The 22,170-nt window shown below is 44.3% G+C and overlaps 1 protein-coding gene across 5 annotated transcripts in view; it reads left to right on the forward strand.

The window, feature by feature from the left end:
* Positions 1–22,170, forward strand: part of clint1a (clathrin interactor 1a) — a 289,089-nt gene that overhangs the window by 221,319 nt on the left and 45,600 nt on the right. For 3 of the 5 annotated variants that reach the window (XM_072511908.1, XM_072511906.1, XM_072511904.1), the window contains exon 9: positions 14,532–14,612. The exons of the other annotated variants lie outside the window; for them this stretch is intronic. In XM_072511908.1, the coding sequence (XP_072368009.1) occupies positions 14,532–14,612 (81 nt within the window). The remainder of the gene's footprint in view (positions 1–14,531; positions 14,613–22,170) is intronic. 5 annotated transcript variants of the gene reach the window in all.

Here is a 22,170-nt window from a genome sequence, read left to right on the forward strand (position 1 = left end):
CTCCGTCACCACCTGTGGAAGAGAGAAAAGTTACCACATCGCAGGATTAGTACATAAAACTCCTCTTTCCCCCCCTTTTTAACCCCCCTCTTCGCCCCCCACATTCGCCCCACCACTTTGTTCAAACGTTCTTTTTAATAACCCGCTCATTCCAGTTTTTCTTCCACAATAAAAGTCCACGCTTCATCCGCCGTCTCAAAGTAGTGGTGCCTCCCTCGATATGTGACCCACAGTCTTGCCGGTTGCAGCATTCCAAATTTTATCTTCTTTTTATGAAGCACCGCCTTGGCCCGATTAAAGCTCGTCCTCCTTCTCGCCACCTCCGCACTCCAGTCTTGATAAACGCGGATCACCGCGTTCTCCCATTTACTGCTCCGAGTTTTCTTTGCCCATCTAAGGACCATTTCTCTATCCTTAAAACGGAGGAATCCCACCACTATGGCTCTGGGAATTTCTCCTGCTCTCGGTCCTCGCGCCATCACTCGGTATGCTCCCTCCACCTCCAACGGACCCGCCGGGGCCTCCGCTCCCATTAACGAGTGCAGCATTGTGCTCACATATGCCCCGACGTCCGCTCCCTCCGCACCTTCAGGAAGACCAAGAATCCTCAAGTTGTTCCTCCTTGCGTTGTTCTCCAGTGCCTCCAACCTTTCCACACATCGTTTCTGATGTGCCTCCTGCGTCTCCGTCTTCACCACCAGGCCCTGTATATCGTCCTCATTCTCGGCTGCCTTTGCCTTCACGACCCGAAGCTCCCACTCCTGGGTCTTTTGTTCCTCCTTTAGCCCTTCGATTGCCTGTAGTATCGGGGCCAACAGCTCTTTCTTCATTTCCTTTTTGAGCTCTTCCACACAGCATTTCAAGAACTCTTGTTGTTCAGGGCCCCATGTTAAACTGCCACCTTCCGACGCCATCTTGGTTTTTGCTTGCCTTCCTTGCCGCTGTTCTAAAGGATCCACTGCAATCCGGCCACTTTCTCCTCCTTTTTTCATCCGTATCCAGGGGGGATTCCCTTCTGGTTTACCGCACAGTGTTTTTAGCCGTCAAAATTGCCGTTGGGGCTCCTATCAAGAGCCCAAAAGTCCGTTTCACCGGGAGCTGCCGAAACGTGCGACTCAGCTGGTCATCGCCGCACCCGGAAGCCTCGTCCTGCATTCTCCTTAACTTTGACGACCTTCCATGAGTCGATACCATGTCCTCGTATATGGGGGCAGCAAAGAACATCACCTTTGCATAGGTGATGTATCCTTGTAGATTGGTTGGGGTTACAAAAATATATAATATTCCCCTTTTCCATGTCCATCGCCAATAACACTCCAAGCGAAGTGAGGCCAAATATCACACAGACGGTGCGTAGCCACTCCATCATGCTCCACACCTGTAAAATAGCACTGGAGAAGGGAGGCAGGTTAGTATCCGACCTTTTACAGTAGTGGAGATGGACTCAATTTACAGTGATGTAGGTGGACCCAAGCACTTCGCCCCTCCACTTTAACTGCTGTGGGGGTGGTAAGGAGAACTTGGAAGGGCCCGTCCCATCGCGGCTCCGACCCCTTCCTAGTCCAATTTTTGACCATGACATAACTGCCGGGCTGGACTGAAAGTGAGCTAGGTACTGGGGGCGATGGCTGGTGAGCCGCGCGGACCTGGCCATGGAGTTCCTTGAGCACTTGCGTGAGGGCTAGAACATAGGTGGTCATCTCTTCAGTCATCTGGTGAAACTGAACCAGTCTGGGAACCTGCAGGCTCCAGGGAGTTCTAAGAGGCCTGCCATAAAGAATCTCGGCAGGAGAGAGCCGGGCCGGTCCCGCAGGTGTAACCCGCAGCTGGAAGAGGGCAACAGGGAGCAACTTAAGCCATGTCAGTCCCGTGTCTGCTCTTAATTTAGCCAATTTAGTTTTGAGGGTCTGATTGTGTCTCTCAACCAACCCGGCCGCCTGCGGTCTATAAGCACAGTGTAACTGCTGGCGTATGCCCAACTGGAAGCAAAACTCCTTGTTAATTTGTCCAATAAAATGAGGCCCATTATCAGAACTTAACTGAGCTGGTATACCGTACCGGGGAATGATTTCCCGCATCAAGACTTTAACCACAGTAGCAGCTTTATTATCGATAGTCGGATACGCCTCGACCCATCTGCTGAACACATCCACAATGACCAAAACATATTTATAACATTGACACCTTTCCAACTCGATGTAATCCATTTGGAGCGTCTCAAAGGGACCACTGGGCAACGGGGTTTGCCCCATCCCACAAGGGCTACCTTTTCCGGTGTTATATTGCTGACAAATCAAACACCGATTACTGATACTTTGGGCCAACCCCTGCATTTTAGGGTGCCACCAAGTGTCCAGCAACAAATCACTAGTCCCTCGAGCCCCACAATGAGTTGCAAAGTGTACACATTCAATGACCCATAAAGCCACTACGTCAGACATACAAGTCTGATGTGCTGGCGTGGCCCATAAAGAGGAAACAGAATCATATGTACAACCTAACCGTTTCCACATTTGTTTTTCACTCTCAGGAGCGTCCTCCTGTAACCTTATGACGTCTTGGATGGTTGGCATTGACTTGTCAGAAGCAGACATATTTATAGTAGATCGTTTAGTCTGACTTAACATCTTAGGCACCATCACTTGCTGAATTTGCGCGGCTGTTTGCGCTGCACAATCTGCTCGTTCATTACCAACGTCAACTGGGGTCCTACCATTCGTGTGGGCAGCGCATTTAATAACGGAAATCTGCGCGGGCATAAGGAGGGCCTGCAGTAAGTCATTAACTAAACCCCGGTTGGATATTTCTGTGCCTGCCGAGGTAAGGAATCCCCTATTCTTCCAGAGTTGTCCGAAGTCATGAACTACCCCGAAAGCATATCGGGAGTCAGTGTAGATATTTACCCGACGATCTCCCCCAAGTATACATGCACGGGTGAGGGCAAAAAGTTCGGCTTGTTGAGCTGAATAAGGGGTCTGGAAAGCTGCCGCTTCTAGAACCAGACCATCCTGATCTACGATTGCATAACCGGACAGTCTCCGGCCAGTGGGGCTTACTAATGCACTGCCATCAACATACATAATCATGTCAGGTTGTTCTAACGGAATATCACTCAGATCGTCCCTTATTGTTGTAGTTTCCTGAATCAAGGCTAAACAGTCGTGACCAGGCGCGTCCTCATGGACAGGGGGACCGCTAAGAAAACAGGCTGGATTAATAGTGGTACAGTATTTAAATGTCAGACGTGGATTGTTCAAAAGGTATATCTCATATCAATTCTGATGAACTGCGGTAAGATGCTGAGTCTGCAGTTGCCCCAATAGTGCAATTACCGAGTGGGAGCTGTACACCGTAATATCCTGTTGGAGAGTGATATTGGCAGCAGCCTGCAAACTATTGTATATCGCTGCCAAGATCTGGGTGCAAACAGGGTGGCCCAACGCCACTGGGTCGAGTTTGGAAGAGTAATATGCTACGGGCCGGTGCTTGTCCCCATGTTGCTGGGTGAGTACCGCTGTTGAACATCCTTCCAGAACAGTACAGTATGTCTGGAATGGTCGGTCGTATAGGGGCCTACTGAGGGCCGGTGCTTGTAACAAGGCCTGCTTCAGGCAACGGAAGGCCTCGAGTGCCTCGGTGGTAAGAGTAAAGTTCCCCTCTTCACTAGTGTAAGGCGTCAGCAGCTTTGTATAGACAGCGATGTTTGGTATCCACTGCCGACAATAATTCACCATACCCAGCCAATGACGAACCTCCTTGGCTATTGTAGGGGTGGGGAATTGGCATATTGGTTCAATCCTACTGGGTTCGAGACTTCTTTCTGTGGCTGTAAGTAAAACTCCTAAGAACCTAACTTTTCTCTGAGCCACCAAGACCTTTGCTTGTGAGACAACATAACCCAACGAGGATAGGTGGTTTAATAATTGGATCACATCATCCCTATTACTGGGCTCGTCAGGACTTGCCACCAATATGTCATCTACATACTGCACTAGAGTGGAACCATGCTCCAATATCAAGGCCTGGAGTTGGGTCTGCAGACATCTGGAGAAGAGTGTAGGTGAGTTGACGAACCCCTGTGGCAGTCGGGTCCAGGTATACTGCTGCCCATTGTAAGTGAAGGCAAACAAATATTGACTTTCAGTCGCAAGTGGGAGGGCAAAGAAGGCGTGCTGAAGGTCAATTACGGCGAAGACCCGGGCTTGAGCTGGAATTTGAGCCAGTATGTGGGCAGGGTTAGGGACGAGAGCATGTAATGGCTGTGCGATGGCATTGATTGAACGTAAATCCTGTACTAATCGGTACTGGTCTGGTTTGGCTGGTTTAGGCACAGCAAGTATGGGGGTGTTACATTCTGATTGGCAAGGGACCAAAATACCCTGTTTCAACAGCTCTTGAATTAATTTATCTATTGACGGAGCAGCTTGAGATTTCAGGGGGTATTGCCGAATGGAAGGTAGCTTTACATGATCCTTAATCATCACCTTAATAGGTGTAACATTTGTCTTTCCCACTTGTTTATCATAGAATTTACAGTGCAGAAGGAGGCCATTCAGCCCATCGAGTCTGCACCGGCTCTTGGAAAGAGCACCCTACCCAAGGTCAACACCGCCACCCTGTCCCCATAACCCAGTAACCCCACCCAACACTAAGGGCAATTTTGGACACGAAGGGCAATTTATCATGGCCAATCCACCTAACCCGCACATCTTTGGACTGTGGGAGGAAACCGGAGCACCCGGAGGAAACCCACGCACACACGGGGAGGATGTGCAGACTCCGCACAGACAGTGACCCAAGCCAGAATCGAACCTGGGACCCTGGAGCTGTGAAGCAATTGTGCTATCCACAAGGCTACCGTGCTGCCCCCACAAGGCTACCGTGCTGCCCACTTGTGATGGGTATTCAGCCCAGACCTGTGGATTGACATATTCCAACACATCATGTCCCCTGTGATGCTGCAGTCGAGTGTTAATCGTTTCAGGGGCCTCAAACTATTTTATGGTAGTGCCGTCCGGCATGACTTGAAGTGCGTACTCTGTTGGATCCGAATGATCCACTGCCCTCCTGACCATTCGCCCCATATCCCTGGCATGGTACTGGTCGTGGACCTGACGTGTAATATGAGGGCTTACCGAAGCTGACTGTGGCCATAACTGTGGTGATATTGTAACAAAATCGTCTGTACCTTCTTTTCCCGTGACTGTGGCTGTAACCTTGACTGGCCATTCGGTCTCAATTAATGGCCGGTATTTGTCCTCCAACTCCCTGTTTCGTCCAGTTCTGTCATAGGCCAGGGTAACGTGATGCAGTGACTGTTCAATGTCTAACGTCCACCACTGGGGGGTGATAGAAATATAGCACTGTTGTCTCATCCTCCATGATGTAACCGTTACTCCCTCATCTCCGTACTCTAGCTGTAGCTGGAAGATACACAGTAAATCTCGGGCCAACAAGTTACAGTAATCCAGTAGTCACTACAAACTGATGATCTGCAGACTTATTCTCGTAAGTGACTGTCACAGGTTCAGAAATAGGATATTCACACACCTGTCCTTGGAACCCCGACAATTGCTGCGTGTGGTCGGATAATGGTAGTCGAAGTGCTGATTGCACAGAAGACATGGCTGCTCCAGTGTCGATTACAAATGGGTGATGTTGATCTCCTATCTGCAGAGAGATAATAGGTTCCCTGTCCGATTGGAGAGTCCTTATGGCTAAATTAGCTAGTCAATCCTGTGTTGGGAAAGGGTTTTCCTGGGAGAAGTCAGTGTATCTCGTCTGTCCTCCGCTCGGTGGGTACCCTCTCCTTTGGGTCGGATAATCTCCTTCTACTGCCTGTCTTTTAAAGGGGCATTCCTGTTGCCAGTGATCTGCACGGCCGCAATTAAAACATGCATTGCTCCCTCTATATCTGCCTCGTCCTCTTCTCCCAGTAGACCAATGGCCCCTCAGAGGGGCTGCGGTTGTAAAACTGTTGATGCATTCGGTGGGCCATAAAAAGGAGCTGAGGGTCCCTTTGGGTGGGTTTGGTATCCTCCCCCTCGCTGATCCACCCACCCAAAGTCACAATATTGGGGCTCCTGCTGGTAAACTACCATTTCCGCCGCTTGTTGGGGTCGCAGATCATCCTTTTTCATTACATACTCAGTCTTAACCATTGTAACTGAGCCTCCTTCCTGGCCTACACCCTCCTTCCAATAAAATCTGACTGCCCTTGCCATCTGGGAAGGGTCGTTCTCTGTCCAAGTCATGTTATTACATTTCACGGCAGTAGCCACGGAAGGTGGTAGGCAATGCATTAACATAGCACAATATTGAGGGGAATTCTGACCATTTTGATACAGCAAGTCGCCTGACTGCCCACGGTAGATTTCATTAAAACGCTCCAGAAATTCCTCTGGCTCTTCAATCTTCTTAGGTTTGAGGTCTAAGATAACAGAAAGATTTATGGGCTTTTGAAATGTGCTATTCAACGCATTCAGGATCTGTGTCCTTCAATCGTCGTCTAACGCATAGGCCTGCTGAAGTGCGGCATGGCTAGCATAATTCAAGTGGTTAAGATAATTGCGGTACTCTGCTGGGGTTAAAATCTGCTGGACTAGGGCCCAGAGGTCCCTTGAATCAGCTTGATAAATTGAGATGGTAGTTCTCAAGGAATCCACGAAAGCAGCAGGAGATTTTTTTTCTATCTGGGATTGTAGCCATAATAGCCATCATCTCACTGGGTGTTCATGGGAAGTAAACGTCTATCGTGGGGTGCGCTCCCGCAGTCGCCGCGTCAGGGTTTCGCATCTTCCTAATCGGTAACTGTCTCCGAATGTCACCAGGGGGTACTCTAGCTATTTCCCCTGGTTGTTCCAAGACTTTAACGTCTCTCCCTGTCACTAGGGGGAGTTCTTTCTCTTCAAAAGAATTTGTTGCAGCTTCCTTTGCTCCCGAACCTTGTGGTTTCTCCTTAGTTTGGAGAGACTTAGGTGGTATACTTAATTGTTTCTGGTGAGGGTCAAGCCCCTCTCTCGCTGTCCGAGATCTTGTCCTAGAGCTAACTGGGCTTGTGGAACAGAGCTCCTCTTGTTCTACTGATCGTGAAGTTGGTAAATCAGGACCCACACTATCACCCAAAAGGGCTTGAGTTACTGGCATATTTGGAATCTGGGGAGCAATGACTGGGTATATATTATTATACTCTGGTGGTTCTGGAATGAGTGCAGACCATGCTACAGGTGCAGACGGAACCTTCAGTGACTTTTCCAAATTATTGAATTTATCATTTTCTGTCAATTCAAGGCCAGCCATTGAACTACGTAGCTCATCTCGTGTTTGACCCGCGTCTTTCCTGTCTCTACTTGCGCTTTTTTTGAATGCACATTCCTTTTTCAAGACCTGTCATGTTTTTAGGTTACCCTGTTCACTAATTGGAATTCCCATTTTAAGGGCATTGTCCTGCCAACTGGACAACATGGTCTTATCTCTTCCCTCTTGACAATATTGCCTCCATAATCCAATTAATTCTTTTGCTTTCATACTTTGACTCTTTTTCCAAATTTGTCCCTGGATTTTCTTAACCATTTCTAGGTCTTTGGTGCCCCCTAGTGGCCATTCATCTCCCATTTTACTTCTTAACTGTGCTGACAATTTTCTAAAATCCTTCGCTTTATCCGGATACTTATCACATAATATTTGCAGTGGCATGCCTGGATCATTTGTGCTATCCAAGGAATTCCCCATAATCTCAACTAGTCCTCGGAACTGCGTTTTTCGCCACAGTCCAAGGATACAATTTTAGCTTAATCAACTATATATTTAACACACTCACACATGGATGTGAACCATTTTCAATTTCAAATGTCTCATCGACCTCCCATAACCTAACCCAAGCCAATTAACTCACACATGAAGTTGAACCATTTACAATTTCAAATGTTGCATCAACCACATAACCTAACCCAAGCCGAATTAACTCACACATGAAGTTGAACCATTTACAATTTCAAATGTTGCATCAACCACATAACCTAACCCAAGCTGAATTAACTCACACATGAAGTTGAACCATTTACAATTTCAAATGTTGCATCAACCACATAACCTAACCCAAGCCGAATTAACAATATGAGATCCCATCAATTAAAATGCTAATCCCCAGACTGACCTTTGATTTCGTCGAGACGATCTTTCTGTGCCAACCGCGAGTGACCAGACTAATCAGACGATAAGAAGAGGGGAAAAATCAATGCGCGGTCATTTTCCAGCTGTACATTGAGGGCCCTTTTTTCCCCATCCTCCTGTTCATGATCAGTCTAATTCTGATTTCGCAGTTGGTCAGGACAGGCCTGAGAAATCCCGGGTTTACGGCACCAAATGTTAAATCCTCAGTTTCTTTACCCGTCAGTCTGGCCTCAATAAAAGTCGAGATGGATTTGCAACATTAGTTATTTTATTCAGTTTGCAAGCTTTCTCAGTTCACAGCAGTACAGAATGCCTCTCGCTCTCTGTACCTCCGGAATCAAGTACCTTTATCAAACAAAGAGCTCTGTACTGATACATTCAAATGGCATCAAGTTTCACATACTCGACTCCCATAGGTCATCCTATGTCCCTCCTGACCTGTTTGATCTATTCTGATTGGCTCACTTCCAATCCCTTCCTCTGGCCCCTATTATTCAGCATCACTCTCGTAGACACACCTCTTCCTGCTTTTCCATGCGGTCTGAAATCCTTTGTCTGTGAACTAACCAGAATTAAAGTGGCCTATTTTCTACATTACATTAACTAATATCTCTAAAGTATCTATTTTATATCACATTCGTCAATAGGTGCAGTCTGTATATCCTGCTCTTTACGGAGCAGATGAACTTTGTTCGTCTCTATAGTTTTTTCTTCTTCCTTCATGCGGTACTCCATGACGTAAACTGGAAAGGAAGATCACCTTTCCTGTTGTGAGTGAGAGACTTGGTTATAAGCTCCCCTTTGCGTTTGGCTGTGTGGTTTGCTGTCGTCAATGGATAGCTTCTACTCGTTTCCAGCAGCATTTGTTGCATTGTCATACTTGCTGGGGTTTTCAGTGACTCCTTTGTGGTTGTAGGGTTTATGTCTCCAATTGGCATTGGAGTGGGAGGTTGAGGCTCTTCTCATTGTTGGTTCCTCTCTTGACTGTAATCTACTCGAGGTGTCGCTGTAACCGTCTGAGTGGTTGGCTGGTCTGACCAATGAGGGACTTCTGCACCTGTAACGAAAGTGGAAAAACCTCTGCAAAGAGAAAATACTATTCCGAACTGATGTCTTGGTCAAGAAAATCTTTTAAGTTGGAGCTCTTGGGAACTTGCAGTTCTGTATAATTTTTGACAGTGGTTGTCTTGACCTCTTTTGCCATTTTGTGGAGATCCAGGGCTATACAGGCATCTCTGCTCAAGAATATTAAACTGGCTACTGATGTACATCAGTTCAAAGATTTGTTTGACGTCATACCTCATTGGTGCCAAAATCATGCCTGTGACTGAATGGAGTTGAATTCTGCCACACCATAAAGTGGTTTGTCTGTTGTTCGAAGTCAGAGGTGTCTCGACCAAGGTCTTTGCTTGATATGTTCAGAGCACTGGCTCCGGTGTCCAATTTAAAGTTTGTGCGATGGTCATAACTGAGATGTCTACATTCGAGAATGAAAATCCAGGAACTTTGACCTCACCCAAGAAGCATGGTTGTATGTCCTCGTGAATCCTCTTGGAATCTTCCATGCATTTTGAAGTTTGGGTCCCAAAGTTCACTTTACATTAAAAGCATTGGGCTAAAATTGCCAAACATTGATCCTGTCTGTGGACTCAACAGCAATTGCATGACCCTACTGGTCAGTTAGGGTACTGCTTCCCTTGACCTGGAATGTCCCTGTTTCGATGCTGTTTCACTAACTGGACAATGGGGTTTACTTTGTACCACTTTTTACTTCCTCCCCTTAATATGGATCAGTGCTGTAAACCAATTTCCTGACAATCTGGATGGCCTTCTCAAGGGTTTGATCTTCCTTTGCTTGAAGCATGCCTGAGAGCACACCGTCCACCACTCCTACAACTACTCTATCAATGATTCGCTCAGATTTCAGGTCACCCTAATCACAACCGTCAGCCATTCTATACAGATCGGCACTTAAGGAGTCAACAGATTTTCCTGGCTGCTGAAAACGCTTATTACATCAGCTGTTTCAGGGATTTTGTTACTCCTGAGGTTAAAATAATATTAACTTATCAAATATTGCAGATTCATGTTAAAGCAGTTGTTCAGCTTCTGCATTTTTATCCAGACCCAGAACAACCATTTATCAATGGAATATTTTTTCCCAAATTTTATGAATGATCTGTGCGAAATGTTAAGTCCAAATTGATCTGGAAGATGTCTGATCCACGGTTAACATTTTTCAATTGTAGATTTCCAATTGTAGGCTGCCGTACGTTTCATCACAAAGGTTTGTTTTCTCGCACTTGCTGGGTTTGGAGGGTCCAAAGAGTAATGACATTTACGATTTCGGAGTTAAACTGTTTTCAACAATGACAGCCAGGATAAACATTTAGAGTTCTTTCCCACATCAGTTCCATTTTCTTGGGTCTTCGAAGCATCAAATCCTGGCTTTTGCTGGATTTTTAAAGTTGCCTAATCAGTTGTGATTATATTTCAATACATTTTTTTAATCTATGGAGTAAGCCAGCGTGTTTTCAGGCACTGACCCGCGAATCAGATTTCTCGGACTGTGATTAAAACTGCAATTTCTGACCGCCGCAGTGTTTTAACTTTTCTCAGGACTCGTGTTATCTGAGAATGTTAAACTTCGAGCTCGGCCCTGCTGGTCTGCTGAATCTGCACATCAGTGTTGAAGCTGGACTTCCACACAGGATTCAGAATTTAATTTCTGCCTTCAGCTTCCAAGTCTTTCTTTGGAGTTTTATCTGGCGATTTAAGCTTCTTTAGCTTTTCTTCAGGTCAGAATGGTTCTTTGATTTTTCCTTCTGTGTTCCAAGATTTAAAATTTTCTTCAGTCTCTACCATGTTTTGAGCAGTTCTATTGCTGCCACCATGTTACAAGGTATTGGGTATAGTTATGTAGGTCTTACTAAGGTAAGTATTAACTACTGGAAGCTACATACATGGATAGAGTAAAGATCCAAACTTGGAGTTGCCTCATTGCTTGCTTCTGCATATGGTTCTGTTCAATGATACACTGACCCATAGGTCTGGGTCATGTGTTCTCTTGCATCACTGTGTGGATGGTACTGTACTCTGTCCCATATTAATTTCATATGCCAGGTCCTTATATTGTGGGGCCCCAAATATTTGTTCACCGTGCAAGCTCAATGCAACAATAGAGCGCACCAAAGCTATCCTGCGAGACAATGACAATCCTAATGGATCACTGTTTGCCGTGTATCATACAAACTTGCAAATGGGCCAAAAGGCCTCTACTTTTGGATGTGCAATGTGAAAGATTTGCTTCAAATTACCTTGGAACGGCAAAGTACCTCCAAGGTTGGAAAACAGATTAAGCAAGCTGCTTCACTCTGCTGCTGTGCAGTGGCTACGTATGTGGTATTTTTCACTAGCAAAATGCTGCTGTCAGTCCAAAAAGACGTTCAGCCTACCACGCGTTTGAGCAACGTGTATGAACTTTAGTGTTGGTGTGATGCCAACTATGTAATGAAATGAAATGAAAATCGCTTATTGTCACAAGTAGGCTTCAAATGAAGTTAACTGTGAAAAGCCCCTAGTCGCCACATTCCGCCACCTATTCGGGGAGGCTGGTAAGGAAATTGAACTATGCTGCTGGCCTGCCTTGGTCTGCTGTCAAAGCCAGCGATTTAGCCCTATGCTAAACCAGCCCCTTTTTAGGCCCTATATCACAGCGAATCAGACAGCATGCTCCTTTGCTTGTCAGTAATAGGCCGGGTTCAGACCGTGATCAACCATCTGCGTCTGCAAAACCCGAAACAAAATATCTACTGTTAGATGTGATTCCATAATTAGTAAGCACTTGCCGAACAATGTTGAGTGTGCTAATAGCTACAGTAATATTAAGAAAATCAGTCAAGCTCTAATATGGCTGATTTATGCTCACCAGAAGGACCTGTTCCCTGCAAACAAAAGGAATATTTTAAAGCCTTACGGCTTGGATAGCCTGTAATTCCCGTTGCTTTCTTCTTGGCAACACCTCAGCCAATCAAAGTTGGCTTGACACTCATTTCTCCTGTAGTATAAATTGGTGTGATCGTTTGAAATTTGACATTTCTAGCATTTGGCCAGATGAGTGCAAGAAGAAAGGCTTCAGCAGCATGATGATTTTTTTTGAAGTTCTGTGCTACCAAGCAACTGATTTAATAATTCTGTATGCTAGTTTTAAACAGCTTCCAATCAAATGCTCCTGCAAACTGCAGGGAGGAGAAGCAAGTTTCATTCTTAGGGCAATGCATTGTCAAATGTTTTATCATTTCAACATGAAAAGACGCTGAATTTAATTACTGTGCTGCAGTATTGGTGTTAATTAGAGCAGGTGGGGGGCAATATTCCTCCAGGTTCTATTAACGTTGCAAGTGTTGAATATATATTTAATGGTGCCCCAATAACTTGGTGATCGTATGTACTGCCCACTGACCAAGAATCAAATCTGACATAATTTGATCTGTCAGTCATACAGACTAGATGTTTTCCGTTTAAATTCATGGCCACTGAGTCGTCGGATCTCAGTTAAGGCACCAGTTTTAGAGCCACACTTGGCATTAGTTCTTCTTTGCATGGAGAATGATTAAGCGAGTTGAGTAACTCAATTCCTTCAGGTGGGACCTGATGTCCTGGTACCTGAATCATATTAAGTTGGTGTGCAAGTGATTAGGAAAGCAAACTGAGTGTTGGTGTTTATTGCAAGGGGAATGAAATATAAAAGTAGGGATATTTTATTGAAGCCTGTACAAGGCCTTAATGAGACTACATTTGAAGTACTATGTACAGTGTTGGTCTCCTTATTTGAAAAAAAATATTGTTTTAGAAGCAGTTCAGAGAAGGTTCACTCAACTGATACATTTATGCAGTACCTACTCAACTTTTGACTATTCCAGAGCACTTTTGAATTGAATTTAGTTTTGAATTGTAGTCACTGTACTAATGAGGGAAATCCATCTGAGCACACCCAAGCTCCCACAACTACTGCGTGATATTCTGTTTTTGTGATGATTATTAAGGGATAAGTGTTGGCGAGGACAGAAGGAAGAACTTGTCTGCTGTTCTTTGAAATAGTTTGATGGGACCTTTGACATTTGTGCAAGAGCAGCCGAGACTTCTGTTTAAAGTCGAGTCCAAAAGGCACCACTTTCTACAGTGCAGCCGTTCTTCGGTATGGCACTCGAGCTTTGGTCGACATTTTTGTGCTCATGGGACTTGTATCCACCACAGAGCCAAGGCTAATCGTACTGCATATTGTGATATTTGGTCAAAATGCATCAAAAACCTGGCAGCTCGCTGATACTTCCGTGGACTTGCCAGTGGTAGAAACATCTCAAAAATGTTATTGTAATTAAACTCAAAAGAGTAAGAAGCCGGACTGTATCTGTAGTTTTGATTGATGTTCAATGCCACTGTTTTCAGTTAGTTAGTTAATAGTCGTATGAACATTTTAATAGGTTTGTATACCAGCCAAGGGACTGGGTTTTTAAAAATCTTTTTGATCCTCTCACTGATTTGTGTGTAGGAAATATCTGATCATGATCAAGGAAAGGGAAAATGCATTTACATCCCCATATACTGCATAATGAACTTAACCACAACCACTTATGGGAGAAACATCCAAGGGTTTGCCAAAGATCAATATCGTTCTAAGCTATTGCGGCACGGTGGCACAGTGGTTAGCACTGTTGCCTCACGGCGCTGAGGGTTCGATCCCGACCCCGGATCACTGTCCGTGTGGAGTTTTCAAATTGTGCCCGTGCCTGCGTGGGTCTCACCCCCACAACCCAAAGATGTGCAGGGTAGATGGATTGGCCATGCTAGATTGCCCGTAATTGGGAGAGAGAAAATTGGGTACTCAGAATGTTTTTAAAATAAATTTAAAGCTCTTAAGTAGGTTCATGTCCATAAAAGTGAAATAAAAACTACAAGCATGTGTTACTGAAGAGTTATTTGAGGCTATAATTATACTGGTTGCTTGTCTGCAGACTGTAATTCCTAATGACCAAGACCCATACAGCAGATTGCCACTGGCTAAAGGTGAGACTTGCATCTGTGCTGTGATATCTGTACAGAGCTACACTTCATGTTTTTTAATGAAAATCCGCTTCCCAATTTGTAAGTGCCCAAGCATCATACTCCATGTATTGTTGAAGACTGTCAGCAATGAGACAGTTCCCCAAATACGCAATTGCTTATTTCTGGAATTAGATGAGGGCTGAGTTAGAAAGGCATATAAGTGACCAAACCCTATAATTCGTTTTATTAGAACAATTTTTCCTTTTTAAGATTGATTAACAAGTAACAAAGTTATTTGTTTGTTTGCCTTGTAGGTGGGACATCAGAACAGTTTGGAGGGTTTGCAGACTTTACCTCAACAAATGCAACACAAAGCAATTTCCCTTTAGCATCAGGTATGCTGTTGCTGTTGTCATCCAACCTGACTTATCCACTTTCTTTTTTACAAGCTTCATTACAAGTTTACTCACTTATTGAGAGTTAACATACTTATGGGACTTTGCATCTCTGATATTAATGGAACATAAGTGTTGAACCTGATGAATAGTGTTCAATACTAACCAGGTGTGTGTATCAGTGTGAAGCGTTGGATTCCGGGGGAAGTCTAGATTGTGAAAGGCTACCAAGTTTGAAGAGAGACCATTAATTTTTAAAAATAAATTTAGAGTACCCAAATCATTTTTTCCAATTAAGGGGCAATTTAGTGTGGCCAATCCACCTACCCTGCACATCTTTGGGTTGTGGGGGCGAAACCCACGCAAACGTGGGGAGAATGTGCAAACTCCACACAGACAGTGACCCAGAGCCGGGATCGAACCTGGTACCTCGGCGCCGTGAGTCAGCAATGCTAACTACTGCGCCACCGTGCTGTCCAGCGCTTTAGGGTCAAGTCTTCCTTCCTCCCTCTCCCTCAGCAGCCATTGTGCCTGTTCCCAATTTTAAATACTACAAATGAACCTCATCATCGGTATTATGGGCCAGGGTTTCGAGAAAACCAAAGTATATCATGGAGTTCACCTGACCCACAACTTTGAATAGATTTTGATTATGGGGAGCACAAGGGCCCACTTTACAGGTGTGATGCAATAGAGATCTAAAGTATTTTTAAAACCAAAACAGTGTTTATTCTATGAATCCAGTTAACATTTTATAAACACACAGTAAACATCTTATCAACTACCAACACTGATATTCCCCCCAAAGATACAATACTCTATAGGTATGCCTTAGTAACTTTCCGAACAACATCCATAAGTCAAAAACCCTTTTTAACAAAGACAATAGGTTTTCATTCCTTACAGAAACGGGTATTACTTTGAAATCATCAAGTGATCTGGAGACATTCTTCAGAGCGCGAGAGAGAGATCCAAAATACACCTCCTTGGTTTGAATGTAGCTCTCCAACTGAAAACAAAATCAAAACTCAGAGCCAAAAACAGCTTCCACCTCAAAACGAAAGCAAAAAGCAGAGCTAGAGCCCAGCTCCAGCGCACAATGACATCACTGCAGCCACTTGAGAAGACAAATATTTCTTAAAGTGACATTCCCATGACATTGGTAATTCCTCTTGGCAGAGATGGAGCATTGCTGAAGGCCCAGAGAATGCCGGTTAATGATATGCCAATGGCATTTACTGTACAATTTGCATGCCCATGCTGCCTGCGGCACAGAATGCATTCACGCCTCTGTCGAGGCACTGAAGCATGACATTCTGTGCGGCGCCCGAGCCAGCCTTGATTTTCGGCTGACGCACGATTCTCCGCCAGATCGTGTGGCCAATCCACCTAGCCTGCACATCTTTGGGTTGTGGGGGCGAAACCCACGCAAACACTGGGAGAATGTGCAAACTCCACACGGACAGTGACCCAGAGCCGGGATCGAACCTGGGACCTCGGTGCCATGAGGCGGCAGTGCTAACTACTGTGCCACCATGCTGTCCTAGAGAGACCATTAATGAAGTAGAAATAATTAAAACAATCTTGCTTTCCTTTACCAAGCCTCACATTTAAAAAAATGTCAGAGTTTTGCACTGTTTGTTCCAAAAGCCAGGAAAATGATCAGTGGTCAAGATCACTCACTCTGTAGGCCCATTATACAAAACAGCGGAGCCTGCTGTATTGTAGAATGCAGCAAAGGATGTTACTGCAGATCTTTAGAGGTGTAAGCTTTTAGGAGCTGTTAATAATGGATGCTGAGTTAATTGATTTTCATGTCTTCATCTTGAGTCTTGAGGCCATTTGGCATGTTTCAATATCTAATAACAGGTGTTAAGTTTCAGGGCTTTACAAGATATTTCTCCCAATTTATCAAATCTTCAACTGATGGACAACAGCACATTAGAAGAGCTGGTTTACTGCTGTAAAGCTAAACATTTTAATTAAGAAGCAAATGTGTTATTTTCTGTAGAAAATAGCTGACAATCACTCCATCAAACCCAGATTAATTCACTGAAGAACTGTGAGCCCACCGGCCTTCCTGTCACAACCGATGCACAGTGGCAGCAGTATGTGTGTGTGTGTGTGTGTGTGTGTGTGTGTGTGTGTGTGTACACCCTCTACAAGATACACTGCAATGATGTGTCAAGCCTTCAACAGCATCTTCAAAACTTGAAAATTCTACCACTTCGAAGGACAAGCACAGTACAAGTTCCCCTGCAATCCACAGGCCATCCTGACTTGGACCCATATCGCTGCTCCTTCACTGTTGCTGGGTCAAAATCCTGGAACTCCCTCCTTAACTGCACCGTGGGCATACCTACACCACGTGGACTACAGTGGTTCAAGAAACTGGCTCACCAGCACCTTGAGAGAAATTTTGGAATGGGTACCTAATGCGAGCCTAGCCAACATCACCTACTCCCATGAAAGAATACATTTTAATAACTTTGGTTCCTGCTCCTGTACTACATCAGTTTTTAATTCCTCATCCTTGATTTCAAATCTTTCCATGGTCTTGCCCCTCCTTATTATAACCACCAGTCCTACAAGCCTTTGAGATTTCTACTCTTCCTGTTCTAGCATCTTGTATATTTCCAATTTCAATCATCCCACCATTAACAACAATGCTTTCAGCTACTCAGCTATAAGCTCCCTAAATCTCTCCTTTTAAAATGTCCTTTAAAACCAATGTCTTAATCATGCGTTCTGAGATTTCCACCTTTGACTTGGTGACATTTATTTTTATTGATTACGCCATTAAGTACCTTGGGACATTTTGCATTAACGGTCATGTGCCATAACTACAAGATGTTATGTGGTGTAACTTTCCCCTCTTTATAAAACAACACATCACCTAACTTGTTCTGATCAATGCCACAGAAAAGAAATACATTTTCAGAAATGAGGATGCAGTTATTCGATCACTTCTGTATTGCTGCGAAAATGTGTTTTACAATGATACAACGGTATTTCTGCAAATTCTGATCTGAATCTGGAAAGCAATAGTGTGATGTAACTCTCGTCTTGCTTCACCACCTACCCCCAGGAGATGCCATTACACAGCAAACAATTTCAAGTCCAGTATGATTTCAGCTAGATTTCCAAAATGTACTTTTTTCTGGTGTTTTAAGAAGGTGAATGCTCCTACTTTCTCAGAACTGGCCACTAGCAACATTGGGTGTTACTGGTTGAAAACTACACTCTGAACTCCAGTGTCCAAGCAACTGCACAGTATACTTGCAGTGATCTCCACAATCATGCTGTTGCTTTGCATAGCATAGCATAGTATTGCTGCTTGTGAATTACCCAGTTAGGCCACCTGTGAAGATAATTGTTATTTCATGTTATTAGAACCTTGATAGTAGGATTTTGTTTATTGTCACGTGTACCAAAGTACAGTGAAAAGTATTTTTCTGCGAGCAGCTCAACAGATTATTAAGTACATGAAAAGAAAAGGAAATAAAGAAAATACATAATAGGGCTACACAATGTAACTACATAACACCGGCATCGGGTGAAGCATACAGGGCTGTGGTGTTAATGAGGTCAGTCCAGAAGAGGGTCATTTAGGAGTCTGGCAACAGCGGGGAAGAAGCTGTTTTTGAGTCTGTTCGTGCGTGTTCTCAGACTTTTGTATCTCCTGCCCGAAAAAGTTGGAAGAGTGAGTAAGCCGGGTGGGAGGGGGTCTTTGATTATGCTGCCCGCTTTCCCCACGCAGCAGGAGGTGTAGATGGAGCCAATGGATGGGAGGCAGGTTCGTGTGATGGATTGGGCGGTGTTCACAACTCTGAAGTTTCTTGCGGCCTTGGGCCGAGCAGTTGCCGTACCAGGCTGTGATGCAGCCAGATAAGGTGCTTTCGATGGTGCATCTGTAAAAGTTGGTAACAGTTAATGTGGCCATGCCGAATTTCCTTAGTTCCCTGAGGAAGTATAGGCGCTGTTGTGCTTTCTTGGTGGTAGCGTCGACGTGGGTGGACCAGGACAGATTTTTGGAGATGTGCACCCCTAGGAATTTGAAACTGCTAACCATCTCCACCTCGGCCCCGTTGATGCTGACAGGGGTGTGTACAGTAATTTGCTTCCTGAAGTCAATGACCGGCTCTTTAGTTTTGCTGGCATTGAGGGAGAGATTGTTGTCGCTGCACCACTCCACTAGGTTCACAATCTCCCTCCTGTATTCTGACTTGTCGTTATTCGAGATACGGCCCACTATGGTCGTATCGTCAGCAAACTTGTAGGTGGAGTTGGAACCAAATTTTGCCACGCAGTCGTGTGTGTACAGGGAGTAAAGTAGGGGGCTAAGTATGCAGCCGTACGGGGGCCCTGGTATTGAGGACTATTGTGGAGGAGGTGTTGTTGTTCATTTTTACTGGTTGTGGTCTGTTGGTCAGAAAGTCGAGGATCCGGTTGCAGAGTGGGGAGCCAAGTCCCAGGTTTTGGAGCTTTGTTATGAGCTTGGCTGGGATTATGGTGTTGAAGGCGGAGCTGTAGTCAATAAATATGAGTCTGATGCAGGAGTCCTTGTTGTCGGGATGCTCTAGGAATGAGTGCGTTTCATGACTAACCTCTCGAAGCACTTCATCACGACTGAAGTCAGGGCCACCGGGCGGTAGTCATTGAGGCACGTTGCCTGGTTTTTCTTTGGCACCGGTATGATGGTGGTCTTCTTGAAGCAGGTGGGGATCTCAGAGTGGAGTAGGGACAGGTACAAGATGTCCACGAACACATCTGCCAGCTTGTCCGCGCAGGCTCTTAGTGCACGACCAGGGATCCCATCTGGACCTGTAGCTATCCAAGGGTTCACTTGCAGGAAAGCCGATCTGACTTCGGAAGCTGTGATAGTGGGTATGGGTGTGTTATGGGCTGCTGGGACACTCAACAGCAGATTGTTGGTTTCCTGCTCGAACCGAGCATAGAATGCATTGAGTTCAGGGAGGGGTGCGCTGCTGTTGGAGATACTGCTCGGCTAGTTTGATCATAGGAGTGTGACCAGGAAATTATTTGATTGTTACACCACACATCTATATTTCAGTGTTGCAGTTGAAATTTCAGATGTGTTTTCATACATTTGAAATCGCATTGTCAAAGCCTTTATATTACACATTATCTCATCTTTCAACGCTTACCACAAGAACATCATACTAAATTACAGTGCACAATTAAATGTGTAAGCACAGCAGTCATTTTGCATAATGCAATAAGATAACTATACGGTTAACCTGTTCTGTTGGTATTGGTTGGGCAGGACACAGGAAGAGCTTGGAGTCTTAAACACCCACAAGAACCAGCCCCATTTATCAACTGACTCAGTGGCTCCAACAAGGCAGCACTCCCTCAGTACTGTAAAAGTGTCGCTTCCTCAGTTAGCTGTTTTCAGAGTGCAGCGAATTGTTTTTGGATCAGTACTAGAATATGTTTGTGTGTGGTTTATATAATATGGTATCCCATATTTTTAGCAGTCGTCTTCCTGTCACCTCTCACTACTGATTCTTCCAGGTCTATAACCATGGCAAACATCACAGCCACGCCTGTATTTGCACAAGCTGCTTACAGACCTAAACTTCCAACTGTAGTCACCAGGCAATGATTAGAAGTGGGAACTTCATTTAATTATTCCTCTCCCTAAATTAAGGGCATTAAAAGAAAGAAAGACTCGCATTTATTTTGTGCTTTTTATAACCATCAAACATCCCAAACCGCTGAACAGCCAGTGAAGTACATTTTGAAACAATGCACCAAGTTTCGCTCAGTAAAGTCCCGCAAACAGCCAAGTGATAGTGACAAGATCAGCTGTTTTTTGTGATGTTAATCAAAGGATAAATATTAGCCAGGCTGCTAGGAATAACTCACTTTCTCCTCTTTGAAATAGCGACATGCGATCTTCTACATCTAACCATGTAAGCAGATGGAGCCTTGGTTTAATATCTCATCTGAAAGATAATCGCTTATTGTCACAAGTAGGCTTCAATTAAGTTACTGTGAAAAGCCCCTAGTCGCCCACATTCCGGTGTCTGTTCAGGGAGGCCAGTACGGGACTTGAACCCGCGCTGCTGCCTTCTTCTGCATTATAAGCCAGCTGTTTAGCCCACTGTGCTAAACCAGCCCCTATGGCACCTCCAAAGACACAGTGCACCCTCAGTACTGCACAGCAGGATCAGCCTTAATTTTTGTCCTCAAGCCCTGGTTACAAATGCTGGACGTCATGTGCTGGGGAGTAACCAGTTACCTCGTCAAAAGGGATTGAATCAGGACCTGCCTTACCTAATTGATGCTCTATGTTAGCTGCTGTATGCCAGAAGTACTTTCATTTTTACTGTGAGAGATTCTGAGAAATGTCAGTAACAGCATATTGGATAAAATTACCACAAATAGCTCAGTTGATGTTGCTCTTCATGAATTTCTCCTTATTATCATTGCACTTATTGAGATTTTCACCAAATCTGAGCCAAAATTTTACATAGTTCGCCAAAAGTAAAACTTCTGTTCGAGATCGACTATAAAAATATTACAAATTACCATTCCACAGACTGCACACAGCAGCAAAGATCCTGCAGCTCTAATGGACAGTGCTCCACTACTTGAGTTTATAAAGCAGTACTTGCGAAAGATAGCAATAAATACAGATTCCGAGATTATCTACTCTTGGGCTTCCAATTCATTCTGCAACATTAGATTATAGCCTTGCATCTCACTTTGAGGTAGTAATTCTTTGTATAACCCAATTGAGCAAAGCCTGGCAGCATACAGTAAAAGATTAATGAACCTAGCACCGTTTAGAAGTGATAAGTCCTACTTTCGACTAGTTACTTGTATATTTAATACAGCTTCAAAGAAAAAATCCTACCGCAGCAGTTCAGAGGTGGTTTTGGTATTCAAATTGATGGGGAGGTGAATCGAGGGATAGTGTGTGCGTTTACCCCCTCCATCAATTTGAACATTGATGAAAGGGGATTAAGATGTCCATGAGTACCCTTACATGCTGTGCTTGTCAGTACTTATTAAGAACCCAGTTTTGAAAGTATCTAAAATATATATTTAGGAATCTCAGTAAGTTGATTTACATGTGCTCATTTTATCTAGTTATATGTATATACTTTTAAATGCTGCTTGACGGAGATACCTGTAATAGGTTTATATAACCTAAATGCTTTTAAGGTCTCATAACCATTCAAAAATGATTAATCTGGGTTGAATGTTATTTCTAGAGGGACCAAAAGTGTTATAAAAGGATTAATCAAATTTGAAAAATGATTTCTAAAGGGACTGAAACTGTTCAGCAATGATTAATCTTCTTTGAGAAATGATTTCCGAAGGGGCTATTACCATTGCTGTGCAGCTTCTAAATTGATGCAGGCAAAGACAGCTCAAAACTGACTTATTTTTCCTACTAATCTTGTAGTTGTGCGTCTTAACCCAGTGAAATTAGGACACTTGATAACTATAAACTCGTGATCACTGTGAGAAAGGGATAGCTGAGCTGCTTTTTCCCTATGCACCTCTCCCTATCTCTTAGTGG

The sequence above is a fragment of the Scyliorhinus torazame genome, chromosome 7 (genome assembly GCF_047496885.1).
Source record: "Scyliorhinus torazame isolate Kashiwa2021f chromosome 7, sScyTor2.1, whole genome shotgun sequence".
Classification (NCBI taxonomy): Eukaryota; Metazoa; Chordata; class Chondrichthyes; order Carcharhiniformes; family Scyliorhinidae; genus Scyliorhinus; species Scyliorhinus torazame.